The following is a 19,457-nucleotide window of genomic DNA, read 5'->3' on the forward strand; positions in this document are numbered from 1 at the left end:
ACTCAAAACATATATATTTCGATTTATATTCTATTTTATGATTGCAAGTGGACTTCAATTGGGATTATTCTGTCATACCTTTCCAAAAGTGACGAATAACATCTTTATAAACATATGCTATTCTTTTAGCTCCATACTGCAGCACCCCAAAGCCACAGATAGCAGGTTCAGACGCCGTTATGACATGTACTCGCAGGAAGCAGCGTTCTATTCAAAATATAGATCTTTATTAGTGCAAAAATATCAATTTCATGTTTAAAACCAGCTTCGCACAGACAGTAACAACTTTGTTGGTATCCAACAACACACTACAGGTCACGCATCCCCACGTAATGGGTTGGTAATAATAAGGATTAGTTAACCTAGTCCAGGAGTAGCGCTCAAACTACACGCCAGGGCGCTTACTGTCGCAGACAAACACTACCCAGGGTTGGCAAAACTAACAATTGAATAAAAAAATAAAGACACCGGTCCAGCAGAACCAAACGTCAGTTCCACTTGGTTACAATGCCATAGAGTTGAAAGGAGTGTCTCCTTATTGCTTTAACAATGAATCCTAATATTTGTTCAGTTCACAAAGGTTCAAACACACATTACTATGTACACAAACACACATATAAAGCCATGAATGAGGCTATAAATCATCATTTCTTTTTTCTCTTTGTTAGGCTTTTGAATATACCTCACTCTTGTCAAACAAACCTCAGTATTTTAGAGAATAGCAGTTGATGAATACAAATCGATGCTCATATTATTCTATTTTTTGTATCGAGAAACTGCTCCAAGCCTCTGACTTGACATAAAAGCAGATGGCCTGAGCTGAGCTGATGAAGCTCATTTGAAACCCATTTGAGACACTCGTCTGTGCAGTTGGATCATTTAACGTGTCTTTGAACTTCTCTGTTGCATTGAGATCATCTTCTTTGTGCCGATAAAACACAAATCTGTGTACGAGTTGGATGATGAAGTTCATCTGGGTCTGTGCGGCATTGATGGCCATGTTTGTTACAGGTAAGAGAACCAAACACAAGACAGTTTTTGTGCTGACGAAGAGGAACATTATCTGTAAAATCTTCTACTTGAACATGATCACTAATACAAATGAATAGATGAATTGTCAGAGGTGACAATTTCGAAGTATTTCTGTAATGAGTATTTTTGTTGCAGGTATTTATATGTCACTGACATGCTCTAAATGCTGATAAAATGACTTACCAGTTGAAGGATCTCATCCAAAACATCTTTCTATTTAGATCCAATTAGTTTCTGACATACATTTATATATTTAAGAGTGATTCTGAAATGTTTATTAACTAAGTATGTTAATTTGTTACCATTTTAAAGTTTGCAGGCAGACTAAAGAAATAAAAAACAAAAGGATTTCCAGTTAAAAAAGAACAGGAAACTGCTGTTATCATCATACAGCAATAAACAAAAGCATATATAAGATAAAAAGACAAATATGGGAGTCACAAAAACATCTCTCCGTAATCTCTTTCCACATCCATCGACTTAAAGCGTTGCCTATGATAATGACCTCAGCCTTCATTACTGTTGCTTTGTCTTTCTGAAATGGAAATATGTTTTACTCACAAACTATATCAAGCTTGAGAACATTTGACTACTGCTAACGCCTCGACAAAAATTATCCAGGATCTTATTGGTGGGATTACATCGATGCTTTTGTAAGCGTTAAATATTTTAAACAATATTTTTTTGAAAAATAAAAATCAATAGACAAAAGACACTATAGTTGTTATTAGCAATTAGTGTTGAACTGGAGTTGTATGAATAAAATATTTGCAAGCAGACAAACTTTATTAAAATTGTAAGAGCAAGTCTATCAATGATTCAATTACCTGCGACACATAGAACATAACCATGTCAAGCTTATCTTTCTGCTTATCTGGGGCCTGGTTGCTATAAACATTTTGAAGAAATAATTGAAACTATATTTATATTAATATTAACACTCTTACAAGGATGACGAATATGGTGAGACGTGATAAAGAAGATGATCTCAACACTGTATTTAGGACTGTGGTAATTTGTGTAATATAGTTTGATCACTGTGGCTATCTGAGTTATTTTCCTCATTTGTAAAAACAAAACAAAAAAAACTAATGCCTTCTCCGTCACCTTGTCTCTTTCTCTCCGGACCACAGGTGAGTGCCTGACCTGTAACACCTGCAGGGTGGGCGTGGCAGGTAAATGTCCGTACAGCTCCACCAAGAACTGCATTGACTCTGAGCCCAACTGCTACAAGGGAGAACTGGGTGAGCAACACTCAAGTGATCACCTGCTGTTCTTTTCAGTCCCTGAGAAAAGATGGGTGTTTCCCTGCATGAGCGTGTGACACTTTTCTAAACTCAAACTATTAGACACTGCTGAAGATGAACAACCTGTCCTGGCAGTATGGATTAAGGTGTGGCCGGAGAGCATGACCTCAATGTTTTTGCATGTTTTCGACCATTTACTGTATATACATGTTTTGTGCAGCCTTTTATCAATAATAAATCATCATGCTGGTGAGTTTATGTGAAGGTGGAAGGCTCTGAAAGCCACATAAAACATTTCTAAATCAAGTGTCATATGACCCATGAATGCGGCAGGCTACTGTTTGGAAACTAATACTTGATTTGGATTCTATTAGAAAAATTCGTGGTCATTTCACGTCTTTCTGTGAGATCAGGTTGCTTAGTACTTAGAGGACGATGACGAGGTGAAGAATCGAACATCGTGTACTTCTTTTATTACCAGGTTCCGTAAAGCCTTTGTTTGTTTAATGTCTGTGTGTCAGTCTGCTGCTCCCTTCATAGTGTCACCCATTGTTGTAGTTGCTACTACACAACTCAGCACAATACCTGCCACACAAAATCAAACAAACCCTCTAATGATACACACACACAGAAAAATAATTTAAGGCCAACCGAGGTTAGACATGGCCGTAGTGTTACATACACCTGCATTATTCCTCTTAAATGAACTGTCCCTTGTGGATACTCACCACCATTTGTTTGTTTTATCCAAAGGTTAATTCTTTAAACTGCCTCTTAAAATAAACTTTTAAATCAGGACTTTTAGGTATTTGGGCTTTACAGAATCTGAGTACTTCTTCCACCAATGAATGACACATTGTATTCACAGACTTTTCTCTGTAACAAGTTTTAACAACTTGATCTGATCTCCTCCTTTAGTCTTCAACATCAGTCGTTTTGTGACGCTGCAGACTCGAGGCTGCATTGCCTCGTCTTTCTGCAACCAAACTCAATCCGGAGCCCTCCTGACTGCCGGATACACCGTCTCTAGGACCTGCTGCAGCACCGACCGCTGTAACGGAGCCACATCCATCCAGCTTCCTCTGACTGCTGCTTTGAGCGCCGCCCTACTGGCCGTTTGTTTCACCTGGAGCCTTTAAAAGAAACAACAAAAAAAATCCTATTCATTACTGGGGTGTTGTCTTATATGTAATCATTAAGGAGTAGCTTCATTGTAAACTCATTGTTGTAGCTTCTATGCCTGTAACTGTAGGGTTCAGACAGAACACAGTACAAAAGCACAGTGTAATTACATGTTGTGTCCATGCCAATTGCATGACAATTTGAAAAAATTAAATGCTTCTGTAACTACCACAAAAGAATATTTGAACTGCATGTTAACAATGAAACTAATGAAATAAAAAAATGTATTTGTGCTCAAACTTAATGAACGTGAGATCCTCCGAGCTGTGAATGTTTGAGCAGAGTTTCCAAGTAATTAGCCAAGACTTCCTCTTCACATAACTGGAACAAAAACTTGACGAACCGCATTCTTGCACGTTGTTTCTTCAGTGAGTCCGACCTGAAAACGTCATTGCTCTCCCAAAAGTAGTTTGAAGCAGGTAGTTAGACCTGAAGTATATCTTTTTTTAAAGGAATCGGTTGCCCTCGTAACCCTCTAGAAAGATGAATAACGTTTGGAAAGCAGTGATCGTCCTGAGTGCCTTCATCGCAGCAGGTATGTAAAGAATAAAATCTGAGGTTTTTACTGAGGTAAAAATGAATGTAACAGTAGCTCTACACTGAAGCAAATTGAGGATTTATTAAAAACTATAACTATACCTTTATTTGCTATGATTATTATTGTTGTAGAATAAAATGTGTTTTATGTTATTTTTTCATATTTAAACATGCTTTCATTCATCTGACCCACTGTACCAAGTAGGATCTTCATGTCTTTGTTAAGCACCATCTAACACTGTAATTGGATGACAACTGTTCTCAAAATAAATGGATTGTACTGTGGTTCATTACTTGGAAGAAACCAAATCTTTGGGATAAACAAAGACAAAGATGACTTATATTAATTGGCGTTTGTGATTAAGTCTCAGGGGAATTCACTGCAGCTTAATTGAGTCTGCTACAAATGTCTTTACCGGCACTAATTGCCACTGGTCTATTATGATATTCCTGTTTATGTTGTGTGAGAATCATCAGTATCATATGTTTGAAGGCAAAATAAAATGTTTGCAGAGCTTCCTGAATTTTGACTTCTGTTCAGGAAGGATGATACTAAAGAAAGAGAAATGAGAGAAAAGTAGCCCATACATTTATTTAATTGCCTAAAATATATCAGACTCCTGGAAGTCACTGAACCCCCACCTGTAAAACTTCAAGAAACCATTTCACACTTCATAAAAGTCAGATGCAACACGTGAGTGACGAGCTCTAGAGGTGCTGGTGGAGAAACCCGAAACTAGCACAGATTCCCTGATACTGCTGAAACTCTGAAAAGTTGCTGAGTGAGTTTCTTGAATCTGATTATCACATATTTTTTCACCTTTCTTTTCCTTCAACAGCACAATGCCTGAACTGTCGTCAGTGCGTTGTTGGTGTATTTGGGACGTGTCTGTTCGGAAGCGACGTCCAATGTAACAATTCAACTGAGAGCTGCTTCCGCGGAGAAGCACGTAAGGGATCCGCCACAACACTCTGGACATACTGTGAATACACTACAAGCGTTGACGTTTAACCAGGCCTACAACATATGGAAATGGATAATAAAATCAGACATAATGAAATTACCAAACTAAATAAATTAGCATCAAAATCATGCCTTACGCATGACTAATAGCTTCAAATGCTTTCAACTTCATCATGGTCTTCATTCGCCCGGTTGCCATAAAATTGTCAAATTGTCCACAAACCTTTGAATGAAACATTAAGCAGAAAAACAACATTTAGCAACAGCTACAGTTTCCTGGCAAGTGAGCAAACTCGGTCTGCTGATGAAGATGGTGTGATACAATCAAAAGCTCCAGAATATCTATTATGTGAGTGAACCTTAATGTTTACATCTGCTGACATCCTCTTTTGTTTCCAATCCTGCCAGAGTTCAACGCGACTGGGACGTTGACCCTGCACAGCCGCGGCTGCCTGGACTCAGACCTGTGTGGGAAAACGCTGACCGGCAACCTCCTGGGTGCTGCTTACACCAGCAGTTTCCAGTGTTGTACAACAAACCTGTGTAATGGAGTCACCTCTGTCCAGCTCTCGCTGACTGTGGCCCTCTGTGCTGCCGTCCTGTCCTTTGTCATGCAATGAAGAGATTGTTTTAAAATCCATGAAGCATCAATTAAATGAATCATTGTGAGCTCCTTTTCTGCCTCGTGTCATCATCCTTTAAATACAGATTCAGGGCAATGAGAAGACAATGAGGTCATGTCTTCAATATATAGCCTATAAACAAGCTTGCATCTGTACAGTCAGATGGCTGAGGGGACTACTCTAGATTTTTTAATGGTCCTTCATGCTTTTAGATTGCAGAAAGTCATATCAACAAATATATGTTATTATGCATGAAGGGTTTACAAAAACAGTAACGTTGTTGTAGCCACGCTGCCTGGAAATTGAATTCCAGGAAGCCTGGAGAGAGTTTGGGAAAGCCTTTTAGCTTTATGTTGGGAGATAGAATAGCAGGACTTTATTCATGCGTCCCTAACTATTTATAAAAAAATGTGACTGGCATGAGAAGCTGTTATTATCCACAGAGACACACAACAGGTTTGTGTGCACTTAGCTTGTTTTGAAAGGTTGATCTGTGCTGTGACATGTTGTCAACACTTGCCAGTTGCAGTCTACAATGCGCTATTGTTTTCACCACAGATGACCTGACTGTTAGAATAAGAACCTCCGCCTTATTTTGGAGAGTCAGTTGCTGCTGCACAATTTAGATCTCAATCATCTTAAAACGTTAAAGTCCCTCTAATTGGCTTGCTCAGAATTTTGTCACTGAAAATAGTTACACCCAATTATTTACAAAACCCCCGACTTTTTTAATAACATTGAAAGCATACGCCACTTAAATATGAAATCCTAGTCAAATAAACAAAAGACGAGCAATGAGTAGATCACTATTTTTCATGTATTTGATTGAGTACATTTTACATTTCTTGTCTACTTGTTCAGCCACAGTGAAAGTTCATTCTTGATGGAAACAGGTCGACCAAAAAATAAACGAAATTAAATATAAAAATGAAATCTTAAGATCAAAGTAAACAAAACTAAAGACTGAAAACATAACGGAATAAAAAAGCCAGTAAGTAGAACATATGTTAAGATGTTGGTCAATGAGCTCTTATTTGTTTGTGTTTGGTCAAATAATCATGCAATTTAGATGTTTTTCTTCACATTGAAAATTAAAAAAACTGGGTTAAATTTAAACTATCTTCAAACTGTCCCTGGAAGTTCCTCGTGGACTCCTGGAGCTGCCTGGATCCCAGTTTGGACATCCATGACAGGGAACAGATTGTAAACACGGCTTTGACAATCAGAGTTAAATGCCCATTCGACTGACAATCCTTATGATATCGATTTCCAGATTTTTGCAAAGTAAAGATTAATAGCGCCCTCTGCTGGCTCTTTACTATACTGCAACGAATACTGTAGCCTACAGTACAGAATGTTTTAACAAACTATCCATGCAGCTTATGTTATGTTTACATAATGGCCTCCAGGACTATCCAACTAAACTAAGATGACATATTTTACATTTTAGAGAGACCTCCAGAAAGTTTTAATGTTGAAAACAAAACCTGTTAAATGTACATACTATCTCCTCTCAATCTTCTTCTTCTTCTCCGACTTCAGAGCCCCTCCGCGCTGTTTGTCACTGTCGCTCTTTGAACGCCTCTGTATTTGCTGAAAGCTCAACCCGTCATGCGCCAGCAGGAAATGGAGGAGCTGTGATGATGATGATGATGATGATGATGAGTGTGTCGCTGCAGCAGACTGGAGGCAGCAGAACTGGGAGGAGAAACGACCAGCAGGCGGCTACAAGCGACAGCGACAACTTTAGCCACTTTGTAGGTAGCCTCCACAGACCTAAAATAAGCTAAAAATGTGATATGTTGTGCTTTAAAGAGGCCGCGGTTTGCTTTGTGTTACGTCCACGCTGTTTGTGTCGCTGCTACAATGTTTCATTTGTCACTTACTGACTGCGGTTCGGAGCGGACGATGGGCTTGGCTTCCTAACTCGTTATTGTTTCGTTTCGGAAATGTAACTTTGTGCTTTAATTTGAATGTTTTGTGTTTTCTCGTTTTTAAAGAAAAGGTTTCCGGTCTCGTGCATCAACCGGTGAGGATGAGCGACGCGAATCAGCCAAAAGTTGAACTTTTTGTCAAGGTAAGTGATTGAATGATGCCCCCCAAACCCCCAGAAAAGTGTCGACACGGCGACATTATGTGCCATTCATTTGTGTAACGGGCTTAAAGCTGCAGATACGGCGTGTTTGAGGTTTCATATCTTATCATTTCATCAGCATTCTCACCGTATTGTTATTTAAAGCTGATAACGTATCTGCACTGTCCACACGGGGACACAAAGTCACCTTGTAGCTACGTATTAAATCACATTACAGCGGTGTCCTGTCAGTTACACCACCTCTGCTGACTCAGTGGGCTTATAGTCTGAACGACAATAAGAATAATCGAATTAAATGCATGTTAACATGATCGGCAGGCGACTTGAATCTATCTTTAGTGACGTTAGTGTCGTTAGTGTGTCAGGCAGGCTGGTCCCATTTTCTTTGAGCCCAAAAGACAACAAATATGACTTCCCCTCATGTTCTCACGCACGTTTAAATAATGATTCCTCTGTGTGAACATGTGCACCACCCTCTACTTTTTCCACCTTCAGGGGTGAAAGATACCGTTGTAACTTCTCTAAATTCTGGTTTCTAGTCGGCCTCTTCAGTGACACTTGATACCCTAAATTAACAGAAGAGGCTACATATCAAAAATACAGTTTCACATTGGCCTTGGTAACAGAAAAGTAAGTGGTTTCCTGTTTTATTTGAACGGTGGGTTTATACTGAATGCTGTTCAGGCCACAGTGCAAAACCCTGAATGGGATGTAGAATGACTGAACATGAAAAATGGCTTCCTGCAGCCACACAAGGAACATTTTCATGCTGTATGATCATTTCCTGAGCAGACTGTAAGCTCTGCTTGGATGCAAGATTTAATTATGCGTCTCAGTCGTGGTGATTTTGTGCTTTCCTATAAACTAATATTTGTGTTTTGGACGGTTGAGCGGACAAAACGAGCATTTTAAAACTTCTTTTCCCTTTTTATTTTCTGACAGTTAAAGAACAAATAATTAATTAATCAATAAAAGGTTAATCAGTATTATCATTTGAGATAAAGAAAAGCGGCAAAGCATCACATTTAAGAAGCTGGAACCAGAACGTTTTTGTCATTTTTACTCGTAATTAACTGTTAATAAAAATAGTTGCAGCATGAATTTTCTTGCGATCGATTATCAATTTATTTTGTCAACTCGTATTGCTTTTATCAATGCTCTGTTTTAAATGAAACAAATGGAGACATGCTGCAGACTTTATGCTGCAGAGCCAAGAACATTTCGCTTGACTTCTCCTTTTCAGCTTGTTTTATTTTTTTATTTTCTTTATCTGCTGCTTATTTTCTTTCTTTTATATTTTTATTTAGTTTTCACACAAAAAAGAGGAAATGACACCAAAAAAACCCTACAAATAACGGCCATGTTCCCCATATCTGCCTCTACTTTGCGATACTACATATGATAAATATATCAGCAATGATGTGAAAAACATGACATCATGTAAAATGTTTTTGTGGCCCAGGCAGGGAGTGATGGTCAGAGCATCGGCAACTGTCCCTTCTCCCAGCGTCTCTTCATGGTGCTGTGGCTGAAAGGAGTCACCTTCGATGTTACCACAGTGGATATGAAGAGGTGAAAACACTGGACTTACGTGTGCGTGTGTGTGTGTGCGTGTGTGTGTGCGCGCCCTTTTTTTCTTCCATCCCTCTCCTGCTGTGTAACTCTCTATCTCTTCACTGCTGGATGTCCGTTTCTGACGTTTCCATATTTCCGTCCACCTTTTTAGGAAGCCAGACATCTTGAAGGACCTGGCTCCAGGAGCCCAGCCTCCCTTCCTGCTGTATGGCAGCGAAGTGAAGACGGACACCAACAAGATCGAGGAGTTCCTGGAGGATAATCTCTGCCCTCCAAAGTAATCACTCCATGCATCTGTTTTATTTTGGTCTTTTTAGAGCTGAAACAACTAGTCGAGTGACGGAGGAATCAATAATTATTGTTTGTCATTTTTCATTTCCCCTCTTCAGGCTTCTCAATTGTGAGGATTTGCTTCTTTTCCTTGTTCTATGTGCTTGTAAATTCAATATCTTTGGACAAAAATAACAATTTAAGAAATCATCTCAGGCTTTGTGAGATACTAAAAGGAATTTTCACTCTTCTCTGTCATTTGTTCAACGAAACAATGAATGGATTCATTGAAAACAATCGTTAGTTGCAGCGGTAGTTGTTTTGCCTCCTACTTTGACTTTTTGCAGTTTTTGTGTCATAAATGCTCTCGGTCTAAGCCTTTCACATTTCATGCACAATTCATTGGTGTGGATTTTTGTTTGCAGTGTGATGTGATTTAAATGTGAATCATTATTGATCTCTCTGCTTGTTCAGGTATCCCCGTCTGGCTGCTCGTAACCCGGAGTCCAACACAGCCGGCATGGATGTTTTCTCCAAATTCTCTGCTTATGTGAAGAACTCAAACCCTGAGAAAAACGAAAGTAAGTAGATCTAACATTCCATCGAATTAAATGTGAGTCTTTTAAACGGAATCTAATTATTTCCTTCATCCAGACTTTTACATTTCGAATAGACACCCCTGTTTCTATTTTTGGTGGTATTTTCGGTAGCAGATACTGCTGAGCTCCTTCTGTCTGTCTCGGATGGACAACACCAGCAGGGAGCGTCCGAGTTAATACCATTATGGTCTGAGCTTTACTGCCTCACCTGCTCCCCTCTGTGTTGGGTGATCTCACTGGAAATGTCGCTGTTGTTGGGAGAAAGAATCTACTCACTTATCTCTTCAAATGAAACACACTCTTTTCAGCCATTTTAATAAATATAAAATAATTGCCTTCGTCTGAAACAGCTTAGATTTGCTCCAGTCTGTTTTGGAGGAACAAACTGGCTCTTTAGCTTTGATTCATATATTTTGTGGGTGTACATGTGCTCAGATCTAGAGAAAGGCCTACTGAAGGCTCTGAAGAAGCTGGATGACTACCTCGGCTCCCCGCTTCCCGACGAGATCGACGAGAATAGCACTGATGAGCTCACTTCCTCGTCCCGCCCCTTCCTGGACGACCAAGAGCTTACTCTGGCCGACTGCAACTTGCTGCCTAAGCTCCACATTGTGAAGGTAATCTTCGGTGCTTTAAGCTGTGCAGCGGGGGGGGGGCCCTGGGATGAATAGATAATAATGTTGACTGCATGTGTTCAGTCTGAAACTGAAGGCTTAAGTCCAGCATGTTTCTTTCTCTTTTCCCCTCTCCAGGTGGTGTGTTTAAAATACCGCAACTTCAGCATCCCTCAGTCTCTCACAAACCTCTGGAGGTACCTGAACGCAGCGTACGCCAGGCAGGAATTTGCCTCCACCTGCCCTATCGACGACGAGGTCCACATCGCATACTCCTGTGTAGCTAAAGCTCTCAAGTAGGAGCACAACAGGATGCACAAGTCATTAATACACCTGCACAGAAAACCACACATTTGCTCACCTGCACACACCAAGCATTCACTCTGCAAGCAACTCGGTCGACCTGTTTCTCAAGAGGCTTTCGTTGCGTCTGTTGTTCATGTAGTTATCCTGCTCTTTGTTTGCCACATGGATCAGTTTACACCAGGAGGGAAACAAACATGCGCACACACAAAAACAGTCAGCTGTAGTCAAATGTATTCCAAGTTTTCCTGGACATTCACCTCTGTAGGAAATGAATGGTTGATCACATTGCTTGCAGGCTCACACACACACACACACACTTAAAACTACGGCCTTGCTTGTGTACAGTTTCACCATCAGTAGATAGACTCTGTAAAGTTGTTTCTTGTTCCCTTTTTGATGTTTTCTGCGTTATATCTTTGTATTTTTGGGGGGATTTAACAGACACAAAGCTGCCTACCAGATCAAACTTTCACTAGTACCTTGCAAGCCTCACACAGTCTGATTCAACTGGGTTTTTTTTTTTCAGTCTTGGTGTGAAGGAAGTAGACACATGCGTACCATCGCCAGCTCAACTGCCAAAGTGATGTGATTTGTCTGTAATCGCAAAGCTTCACATTTCCTTTTTATTGTTTCATTACTGAGGGAACAAGGCCTTTTAACAGTTGTTGTTTTATTCATATTTTATTTTATTAAATAGATTTCTTGTTCCTCATAGTGCACCTCAGAAAGGAAGTGAGGTGCTTTTCCTCTGCGGCCTGCAAGACCAGTTCTCGCTTTAGGGAGGCAGAAACTTCTGAAAACGGTTACAGAGACAGGAAACCATTTCAATAGACTCGGGCTTCCCCTTTCTGCACTGCCCCAGCGGGCGCCAAGGATTATTCAAGATTACCGAGCTTGTTTGTGATCCGCTGTCGGGGCCTCTTGCCAACAGTTTATTTAGTTCTGCCGGTCACATATGAAGGATCCTTTTTAGTGTCGTATAAATGCGGGAGCTCAGATTGTGAGTGTATTAAAGTTAAAAGCTGAAAGCACTTGCAGTAGCTCTGGTAGCTCATTGCCCAAGACCTCTTCTGTCTCGTGTTTCTGAAGAGGCAAAGAAACCCAGCAGGAAGTTCAGTGTAAACATGCAAAGATATGCATGTGTAAAATACGAAATCGCACTTATTGTCCTGATGATCGTCCAAATACTTCAAACTTTCAAAACGGCACTAAAACACAGTGGAATCACGCTCCCTTCCATTTTGTTAAGAAATATATATTTTTATTGCCACGCAGATGGGACACACCCCCTTTTTTATGAAAACCGATCTTAAATAGATCACAGTTCATAACGTCCCCCTGCATACATAGAAACATTGTATGAGTCCGTTGTTTCTAACATAACTCCTTTTAAAATCAGCCTCTATTTTATCACTTTTTCAAGTTAATTATGCGAGGATATTCAAGCTCATGTGGCTCAATGAGGCCTTTCTGGCTCTGCGGATGGTTTTGCTTTTTTTTTAATGGGAATTGTTGATAATTGGAAACATTTGTAACATCACTCAACTCATCCTTAAATCAGTAACCTTCTATATTGAGTGATTGCAGGCTGTCACTTAACAGTGTCGCCAGTCGGGTTAATCCACTCTTGTTGAGCTTGATAGTCTGAAGCAATTATATATAGTAGTATAGTATTATATATTAACTGCTGGGAAGAACTGGACCCAATAAGAACACGCCTTGTCCGACGGTTTTATTCATCACATCAGCGACTATGCAAATGAACATTTATGGAGGCTGTTTGCAGTTAAGACTTGTTGTGAGCTCAAAATAGCGTCATCTTTCACATCTATTTTACCTAAGTGCAATTTAAGCCTGTTGGAAAGACAATCTTTGTACGTCCAGTGGGAGCACAGCTAGTTATTTTTCTACATGATTTTACTTCAATCCCTCCTGAGAGGCGTAATGCAAGTGTTGATCAAAGAGATGATTATGTATATTTTATATTGACTGAATGGATTTCATCTATTTTCTAAATATGGAGCAACATTTAAAGGGACTGTCTGAATAAGTTCAGTGCTGATGTATTTTAGTATTTCTTCTCTCCCAGTGTGGAAGAGTTTTTCCGCTTCTTACTGTCGTACAGAATTTCAGGGACAATTTAACTTGATATATTCATTCAAATGTCTTTAGATTTTTTTTCACTTCACTTTTTAAAAAGAAATGTTCCTGTATTTGAAACTCATATTTCGTTTTTGACTTTGTTTCCTACCCCTATGAATTCCCCTACACATATTTTGACCTTTTCTCTTTGTATTTTTGCATGTATTCTCTCACTCGCACTGAAAACAAACAGCGGTGTGTAAACTAACCCAGTGGATTCAAACTAATGGCACAGCTGAAATGTATTTTGTGCTTAAAAGCCTTTACAAAGATACATTTATTAATATCCCAATAAAGAAATATCTTGATAATAAATCCGTTTAGAGTTGTGTTTTTATTTTATTTTTTCACCGTTACGGAGGGTAACAACGTGGAGATGGTCAAAAACACATTATTCTGTATCAGTAGAATGCTGAAAGCTTAGAACGCATGTAAACGATTGTAAACATGTCAGTACAGTAATTCAGAAAATAATATCTGTAATATCACAAAGCAAATACACAGAGCATAAATATAAATAAGGCATCTCTTCAGTGTAGATTTAGTTCTAAGTTTTATTAGCATTATGTCATCATTAATGTCATTTGGAGATACACTGATACATGCCCAATCTAAGGGTATTGTCTAAAACAAATATGTATTTTGAGTTTCAAACCTCGAGATCCATTTAGTATCTCTTCTGGAGCTTTCGCCCAGTTGACATGGAAATGTGGACGTTCAAATAGAGACTTTTTCTGAGTATTTTAAGGATTTCTTATCCACGTTGGTGTGAAAGTTCAAGGTTCGTTCTTGACATTTGAAACAAGTTGATAAAGCTCTCTAACTTCAATTCAGTAGCTGTTCTGCAGCTTTCCGTCATATCGCATGATCTTCATCTGTTTCAAAAATGTTTCAAAAAAATTAATTTAAATATTTAAACTTAAAGTTGGGCGGAGAAGTCTTGAGCGTCTACTTATTTGTTGATGAAGCTCATGATATGATCGAAAGCTCCACAACAGCCACTAAAAGGACCTTGAGGTGATAATGTTTTGTCAGCTGCTGTTTTATGGGTAAAGAATGAACTATTAAAAATAACTTTATTAATGGAAATCTTTTCAAGTGTGATTACCTGAACTGAGCAAAATCGTATATACTGATGATCCAGAACAATGGACCTTGAGCTGAAATAGTTTTTTAACAATATATATTTTGATATTGGTCTGTTATTTTTTTTATTACAATAGTGTGGCATTTGCGTTTTTGTGTTGGTCTTTCTACGTCACGTTTTTCTATTAACATTTTTAATGTTATTGATTTATTTTTTGACCTTTTTGATAAAAGTAGATGCTATGGATTGGAAAATATCACATAATATGGGCCAGTTCATCACTAATACAACATGTTCCCTGTTAATTTGTTATAAAAAAAAAAGGAATTTAAAACCCCCGCTGTCTCATGTGCCTATGAGTATACATCTTTTCCAGGTCACTCACATCTTCAATATTCGGTGTGAAGCTGTGACCCCGTCCCGACCCCCACCACCCACCTCTGATGTTCAGGCCAGCAGCCGAGTGAGTGCAGGCAGCAGGCAGAGAGCCGCTCCTCCCCAGCTGAGGGCAGCAAAGGACTCGGCCCCGTTACAAAGGTCTGTATCGCAGCAGATATTGGTGTAGTTGAAGTAGAGGCCTGAGGCGTATTTCTGTCCACTCACACCGCACTGGGACGGGACTGCACAGCTCTTCTCGTACATCGTCACTTGTAGAGAGCCTATACGAGAGAAGGGAGGCGAGTTTATTGTGGTGCTCATTGAAAACTGCCCGAGCATTTAGGGGTTAACCTGCATGTGAAAAAGAAAGAAGGGGCTTTATGAGACACAGAAAACGTTTTTGCTCCACCCACGAAGCCCAGAGAGCTATTTTTAGAGATTTGATGGCATCACAGGCATTAGTGATCTGACAACCGGCCTGAAGAGAGATGAGAGCCGATCCTTTGAGTCTTTCTTTTGTCTCGTTTTGTTTTTACACTTATGGAGGTGAGACATGACCAGGGCTGAGAGAAAGCACTGAAAACAAATTAAAAAAAAATATTTTAGTATCCATAGATACAACGCACAGAAAGTGTGTGTTTAATTTTTCTAACTTAAACCAGTTATTTAACATCCGGTTTTGTTCCAGATTTTGGAGGTTTCTGGGTTTTCCTCAGCAAATCCATAAAACTCAATTGAGTTGTCCAGATAACTCAATAAACTTGCTTCTCAGAACTGGTCCCCCATATCCAGGATTTAAAATAAAACTTTAACTTAATAGCCATTGTTTCTCCTCAAATCCAAAACAAAACTGTCCTAATGCATATTTGCAGTATGGTGTACGCTTCTAAAATCTGGTCCCAGACAATGTACGGTACAATGAGGCTTTGTTTGCCAATTTGTGACCATCCTGCCCTAGATTCTCAGAAAATAATCCCATCTACAGACACAGAAATAAACTCTTATACACACGCACACACACACACACACACACACAGATCTGGATCTTACCCCGTTTTCCCATAGCAGTACTAGACAGGCAGCGCTGTCCGGCTGGACACTCCTGTGGAAACTTAAAGCAGTCCAGAGGAGAGATGGCCGGGAATAAACAGGTGTAGCAGCACAAGCAGGCTGAAGGAGACGATGGAAGAAAAATATGAAGAAACTCACTGTGAGCCTGATCGAATATTGACATTGATATTTAAGTTATAAAAATGTTCCACTGATGCATTGACTGACAACAGATAACAAGAAGTTTTAAAAGGGATTCTTGAATAATTATTTTTTTTTAAAACAGGCTTCAGTAATCACAGTTAGAGCAACTACAAGGAACTTTTATTTAGTGTTGATTTGTGCAGCCCCTGTGGACAAAGGCGGTAGTGATTCCATGAGCACTGCCTCGTGTCGAAAATATGCAAAAAATGTAATTCTCTGAAGAAGAATCTCCCGCTGCTTCCTGTCTACTGGCTAACACACTTCAGACTTTACCTGTGAACATGTGAACATGGACTCTTCCGGTCTGCATGCTGTCAATTACTTTGTCTGACTTTGTGCACAATCGAAACTTGCAACAGTCATTGAGAAAAATTGTAGTTGTAGTAACTTTATTTACAGTCAGAATAAGCTTGCCAGTCCTCTCTTTGTACAAACTATGAACCATAGAGACACTGTTTGTATATATGCAGACACCAATTCATCGTTGAGGAGCTACTATTGTCCAATATATGGGCTGGACAATGGCAAGACATTCTGCAAATTGGAAAAAATGTATAATCTTTGATAATTCCTTAACGCATTCCAGTTATATGGGCAATCAATTCAGCGTGAATAGATCCTTATAAATAAATAAAAATGATGTAAAACTGAACTCCATACCTGCCAAAGGTAGACAACACAGCAGGACAATCACAAGTTGTGAACCAGACATGTTGCTTCCAGTAAGAAGTCCTCAAATCGTTTCCAGTTATCGATTCAAGCACGTACAAAAATCCCCGTCTTGGTACGTTACAGCTCGCTCATTCAAACTAAACGCTACGTCCCACAACTCACTCCGTAATCAAATTTTACTTGTGAGCTCACACCCTCCGTCTTTTAATCCTGTTTTTTCTTTCTATTAAGCGGATAAAAATGGCACCACCTCGAAGGTAGTTTGTATTGTCAGCACCTTTAGGTTCAGGAAGAAGTTTTATCTTGATGTCACTCTTGTTCTTCTATCTTCGTCTTGAATACCTATGGTACTCAGTGTCTCCTCCCTGAACCAAATTTCATTTGGAGCAGTAATTGTGATCAGCTGACGTAGTTAAAGATAGTCTCAAGAGTGAGAGTTAAGTTTTGTATTCAGTTGCTGTTCATTTTTATATCACACAGAGCAACCCCTCGCAACAACAGGAAGTGAGTTTAATACAGCTGAATGAGATGACCTCTGACCTCAAAGGAAAGGAGGTAGAGCAAAAATGTTTGAGACAAAAGTATTGAATGAGTGGTTTTATTTGTACATAACTTTATTTATATGTCATTTAGAGGTAAACTGAACACTTTAAAGTGGAAATGTTTCTATGCTTGTCCAGGAAAACAGAAAATGCAGGCGCCAGGTGACAATTCAAAATATAAAAATATATGATGTATATCATATTCAGGCCCTCAGGCATTCTGTATTGCTTTCAAATGTTGTATCCTGTAGATGTGCTTCTCATGTAATGTTATCCCTGTTGGTGAACACTAATGCCTCCTCTCTTCTTCTCCTCGCCTATCTTTCTGCACAAGATGGAAAATGAGTCAGGCAATTGCTCTCAGTGATTCTGCAATAAATATTATCTGTATTGGTTAAAGTAAGGTGTTTATGTATTGTGTGTGTGTGCATGAGACAGTAGCTAGAAAGCTGCTAAGAAGTCAGAAAAGACAGCACTGAAGTCAGCACAGAGGAGAAAGAGTCAGCATCTTAGAAAGAGAAAGAAACAGAGAGAGAGAGAGAAAGTCAGCATGTCAGAGACAGAGAGTCAGTGAGTTGGAGAGCGAGGCACTTTAACTGAATTATCCTTTAGGGCGTAATAGGAAACATGAGGACAGCGTGCAGGACGGTCTGCTGACAGCAGTCTGGTGATGGAGCGAGCCAAGCAGGCTCAGACTGAATAAGCTGTTTACCAGTTGATTAATGACAGAGCACACGGCCTAAAAGCCTGAAAAAAAGTCCTTTGAAATGTTGACAGACTCCTGCTAGGTTCAGATGCTAACAGCTTTCACAACGCCTTTGCTTTGATTTCTCTTGTTTGTTTACTTTAATCTGGATGATATGTTGTACGCTGAAATCAGTGGGCTTAGACAAGTCATATGTGTGTGTGTAGGCACTTGTTTTACATTTTCTATTGAAAATGTTTGATACAACCAACACTTTTGACACAATGATTGAAAGAATACAAAGACAAGAACTGACTGACTGACACTGACATACAGTTGTTGTGTATTGCCTCTTTCTTAATGGACATTTTGTCCATTTGTGCCAGCTGTGTTAGAACAGATAAGGTGCTGAGGGTCTTTCATTGTAGGGGAGTGGAGGATACTGTTTTTAAAGACTGTGTGGTAAACTTGCAGATCCTACATTTGACTGTGATGATTTGTGTGCTGGCTGAAGGATCTCAGTGAACAGATGGTATTCTTTAATCCTGTCTGTGCCAACATCATTTTGACCCACATTTCAGGAAAAGCCAGATTATTATTTTGGTTCGTGTCACACAGACAAAAAACAGACGACGACGACGACGACTCGGTAATCTTTGATGCATTTGATCAGAGGACGATGATAAAAACAGCCCGATCAAATAAATCCACTGTGAACCTGGTTAGGTTAATGCAGGCTTAATTAACACCACTGTGGGAGAGGTGAGGAGGATAATTACACAGATAGTCCAAGTTTGTATTTAGATACAACCTGACCTTACATAAACAATGTATGATCAAGGGGAGACTAAAGGCATAGAAGTACTCCAATCCATCATTAATTCAATGTCTCAATAAGAGGGAAGGGTGTCAGAGTAGGGATTTCATCAGTTGGGCCTTAATGCTTAACTTTCTGGAATTTGTATAAAAAAGGTCAAAGTATAATTTGTTGAAAAAAAGTCATAGTATAGTGTGTCGTATGTCATTGTATACTTGGAGTCCTGCACTCTGTCCTGCCGTCTGCCCGTCAAGTGAAGCTTGATCCGGCATACCACGATGGAGGTCTCTGTAAAGATGTGGGCTCAACAGTCATCGACCTCCCTTTGATGCTTTTGCTTAAAAATAAATTCACAGTATGTTGAAAAAAGTCATGGTATATTATGTTGAATGTTAGCGTCAGTCATAGGATTCAAGGATTATTCATTTTTTATTATGCAACACAAGAAAAACATGACAAACAAAACAAAAACAATGGTGTATTCCTGTAGCGCATTTTTTTAATTTGCAGGAGGAACGTAAACAGCAGCAACAACAATTCTCTGGGGAGATAATTTAACAGAAAAAATCATAGTATAGCATGTCAAACATATTCATAAAAATCATAGTATAGCATGTCAAAAATATTCATAAAAATCATAGTATAGCATGTCAAACATATTCATAAAAATCATAGTATAGCATGTCACAAATATTCATAAAAATCATAGTATAGCATGTCACAAATATTCATAAAAATCATAGTATAGCATGTCAAAAATATTCATAAAAAGTCATAGTATAGCATGTCAAAAATATTCATAAAAATCATAGTATAGCATGTCACAAATATTCATA

At 39.1% G+C, this 19,457-nt stretch overlaps 4 protein-coding genes across 5 annotated transcripts; 3 read left to right on the forward strand and 1 right to left on the reverse strand.

Moving 5' to 3' along the window:
• Positions 1 to 962: 962 nt before the first annotated feature.
• LOC116393781 (protein Bouncer-like) lies at positions 963 to 3,515 on the forward strand. The gene is made up of 3 exons (XM_031866391.1): positions 963 to 1,011; positions 2,166 to 2,276; positions 3,198 to 3,515. The coding sequence occupies exons 1-3, from the start codon at positions 963 to 965 to the stop codon at positions 3,416 to 3,418; spliced, it is 381 nt and encodes a 126-aa protein (XP_031722251.1). The 3' UTR covers positions 3,419 to 3,515.
• Positions 3,516 to 3,807: 292 nt separating this feature from the next.
• LOC116393896 (sperm acrosome membrane-associated protein 4-like) lies at positions 3,808 to 5,638 on the forward strand. Its single transcript, XM_031866603.1, has 3 exons — positions 3,808 to 3,996; positions 4,838 to 4,948; positions 5,371 to 5,638. The coding sequence occupies exons 1-3, from the start codon at positions 3,945 to 3,947 to the stop codon at positions 5,580 to 5,582; spliced, it is 375 nt and encodes a 124-aa protein (XP_031722463.1). The 5' UTR covers positions 3,808 to 3,944; the 3' UTR covers positions 5,583 to 5,638.
• A 1,614-nt stretch (positions 5,639 to 7,252) lies between these two features.
• Positions 7,253 to 13,515, forward strand: clic1 (chloride intracellular channel 1). 2 transcript variants are annotated; one of them, XM_031866601.1, is made up of 7 exons: positions 7,253 to 7,346; positions 7,586 to 7,662; positions 9,143 to 9,252; positions 9,407 to 9,532; positions 10,000 to 10,106; positions 10,560 to 10,741; positions 10,877 to 13,515. In XM_031866601.1, the coding sequence occupies exons 2-7, from the start codon at positions 7,621 to 7,623 to the stop codon at positions 11,036 to 11,038; spliced, it is 729 nt and encodes a 242-aa protein (XP_031722461.1). In that variant the 5' UTR covers positions 7,253 to 7,346; positions 7,586 to 7,620; the 3' UTR covers positions 11,039 to 13,515. The 2 variants fall into 2 exon arrangements, with proteins under 2 accessions (XP_031722461.1, XP_031722462.1); XM_031866602.1 differs by having other exon boundaries at positions 7,255 to 7,342.
• A 1,205-nt stretch (positions 13,516 to 14,720) lies between these two features.
• On the reverse strand, positions 14,721 to 16,617 carry LOC116393789 (prostate stem cell antigen). Its single transcript, XM_031866402.1, has 3 exons — positions 16,566 to 16,617; positions 15,702 to 15,821; positions 14,721 to 14,932 (listed from the first exon to the last, which is right to left on the reverse strand). The coding sequence occupies exons 1-3, from the start codon at positions 16,615 to 16,617 to the stop codon at positions 14,721 to 14,723; spliced, it is 384 nt and encodes a 127-aa protein (XP_031722262.1).
• Positions 16,618 to 19,457: the final 2,840 nt, after the last annotated feature.

Source organism: Anarrhichthys ocellatus, unplaced genomic scaffold (genome assembly GCF_004355925.1).
Source record: "Anarrhichthys ocellatus isolate YVR2014 unplaced genomic scaffold, GSC_Weel_1.0 scaffold35, whole genome shotgun sequence".
Classification (NCBI taxonomy): domain Eukaryota; kingdom Metazoa; phylum Chordata; class Actinopteri; order Perciformes; family Anarhichadidae; genus Anarrhichthys; species Anarrhichthys ocellatus.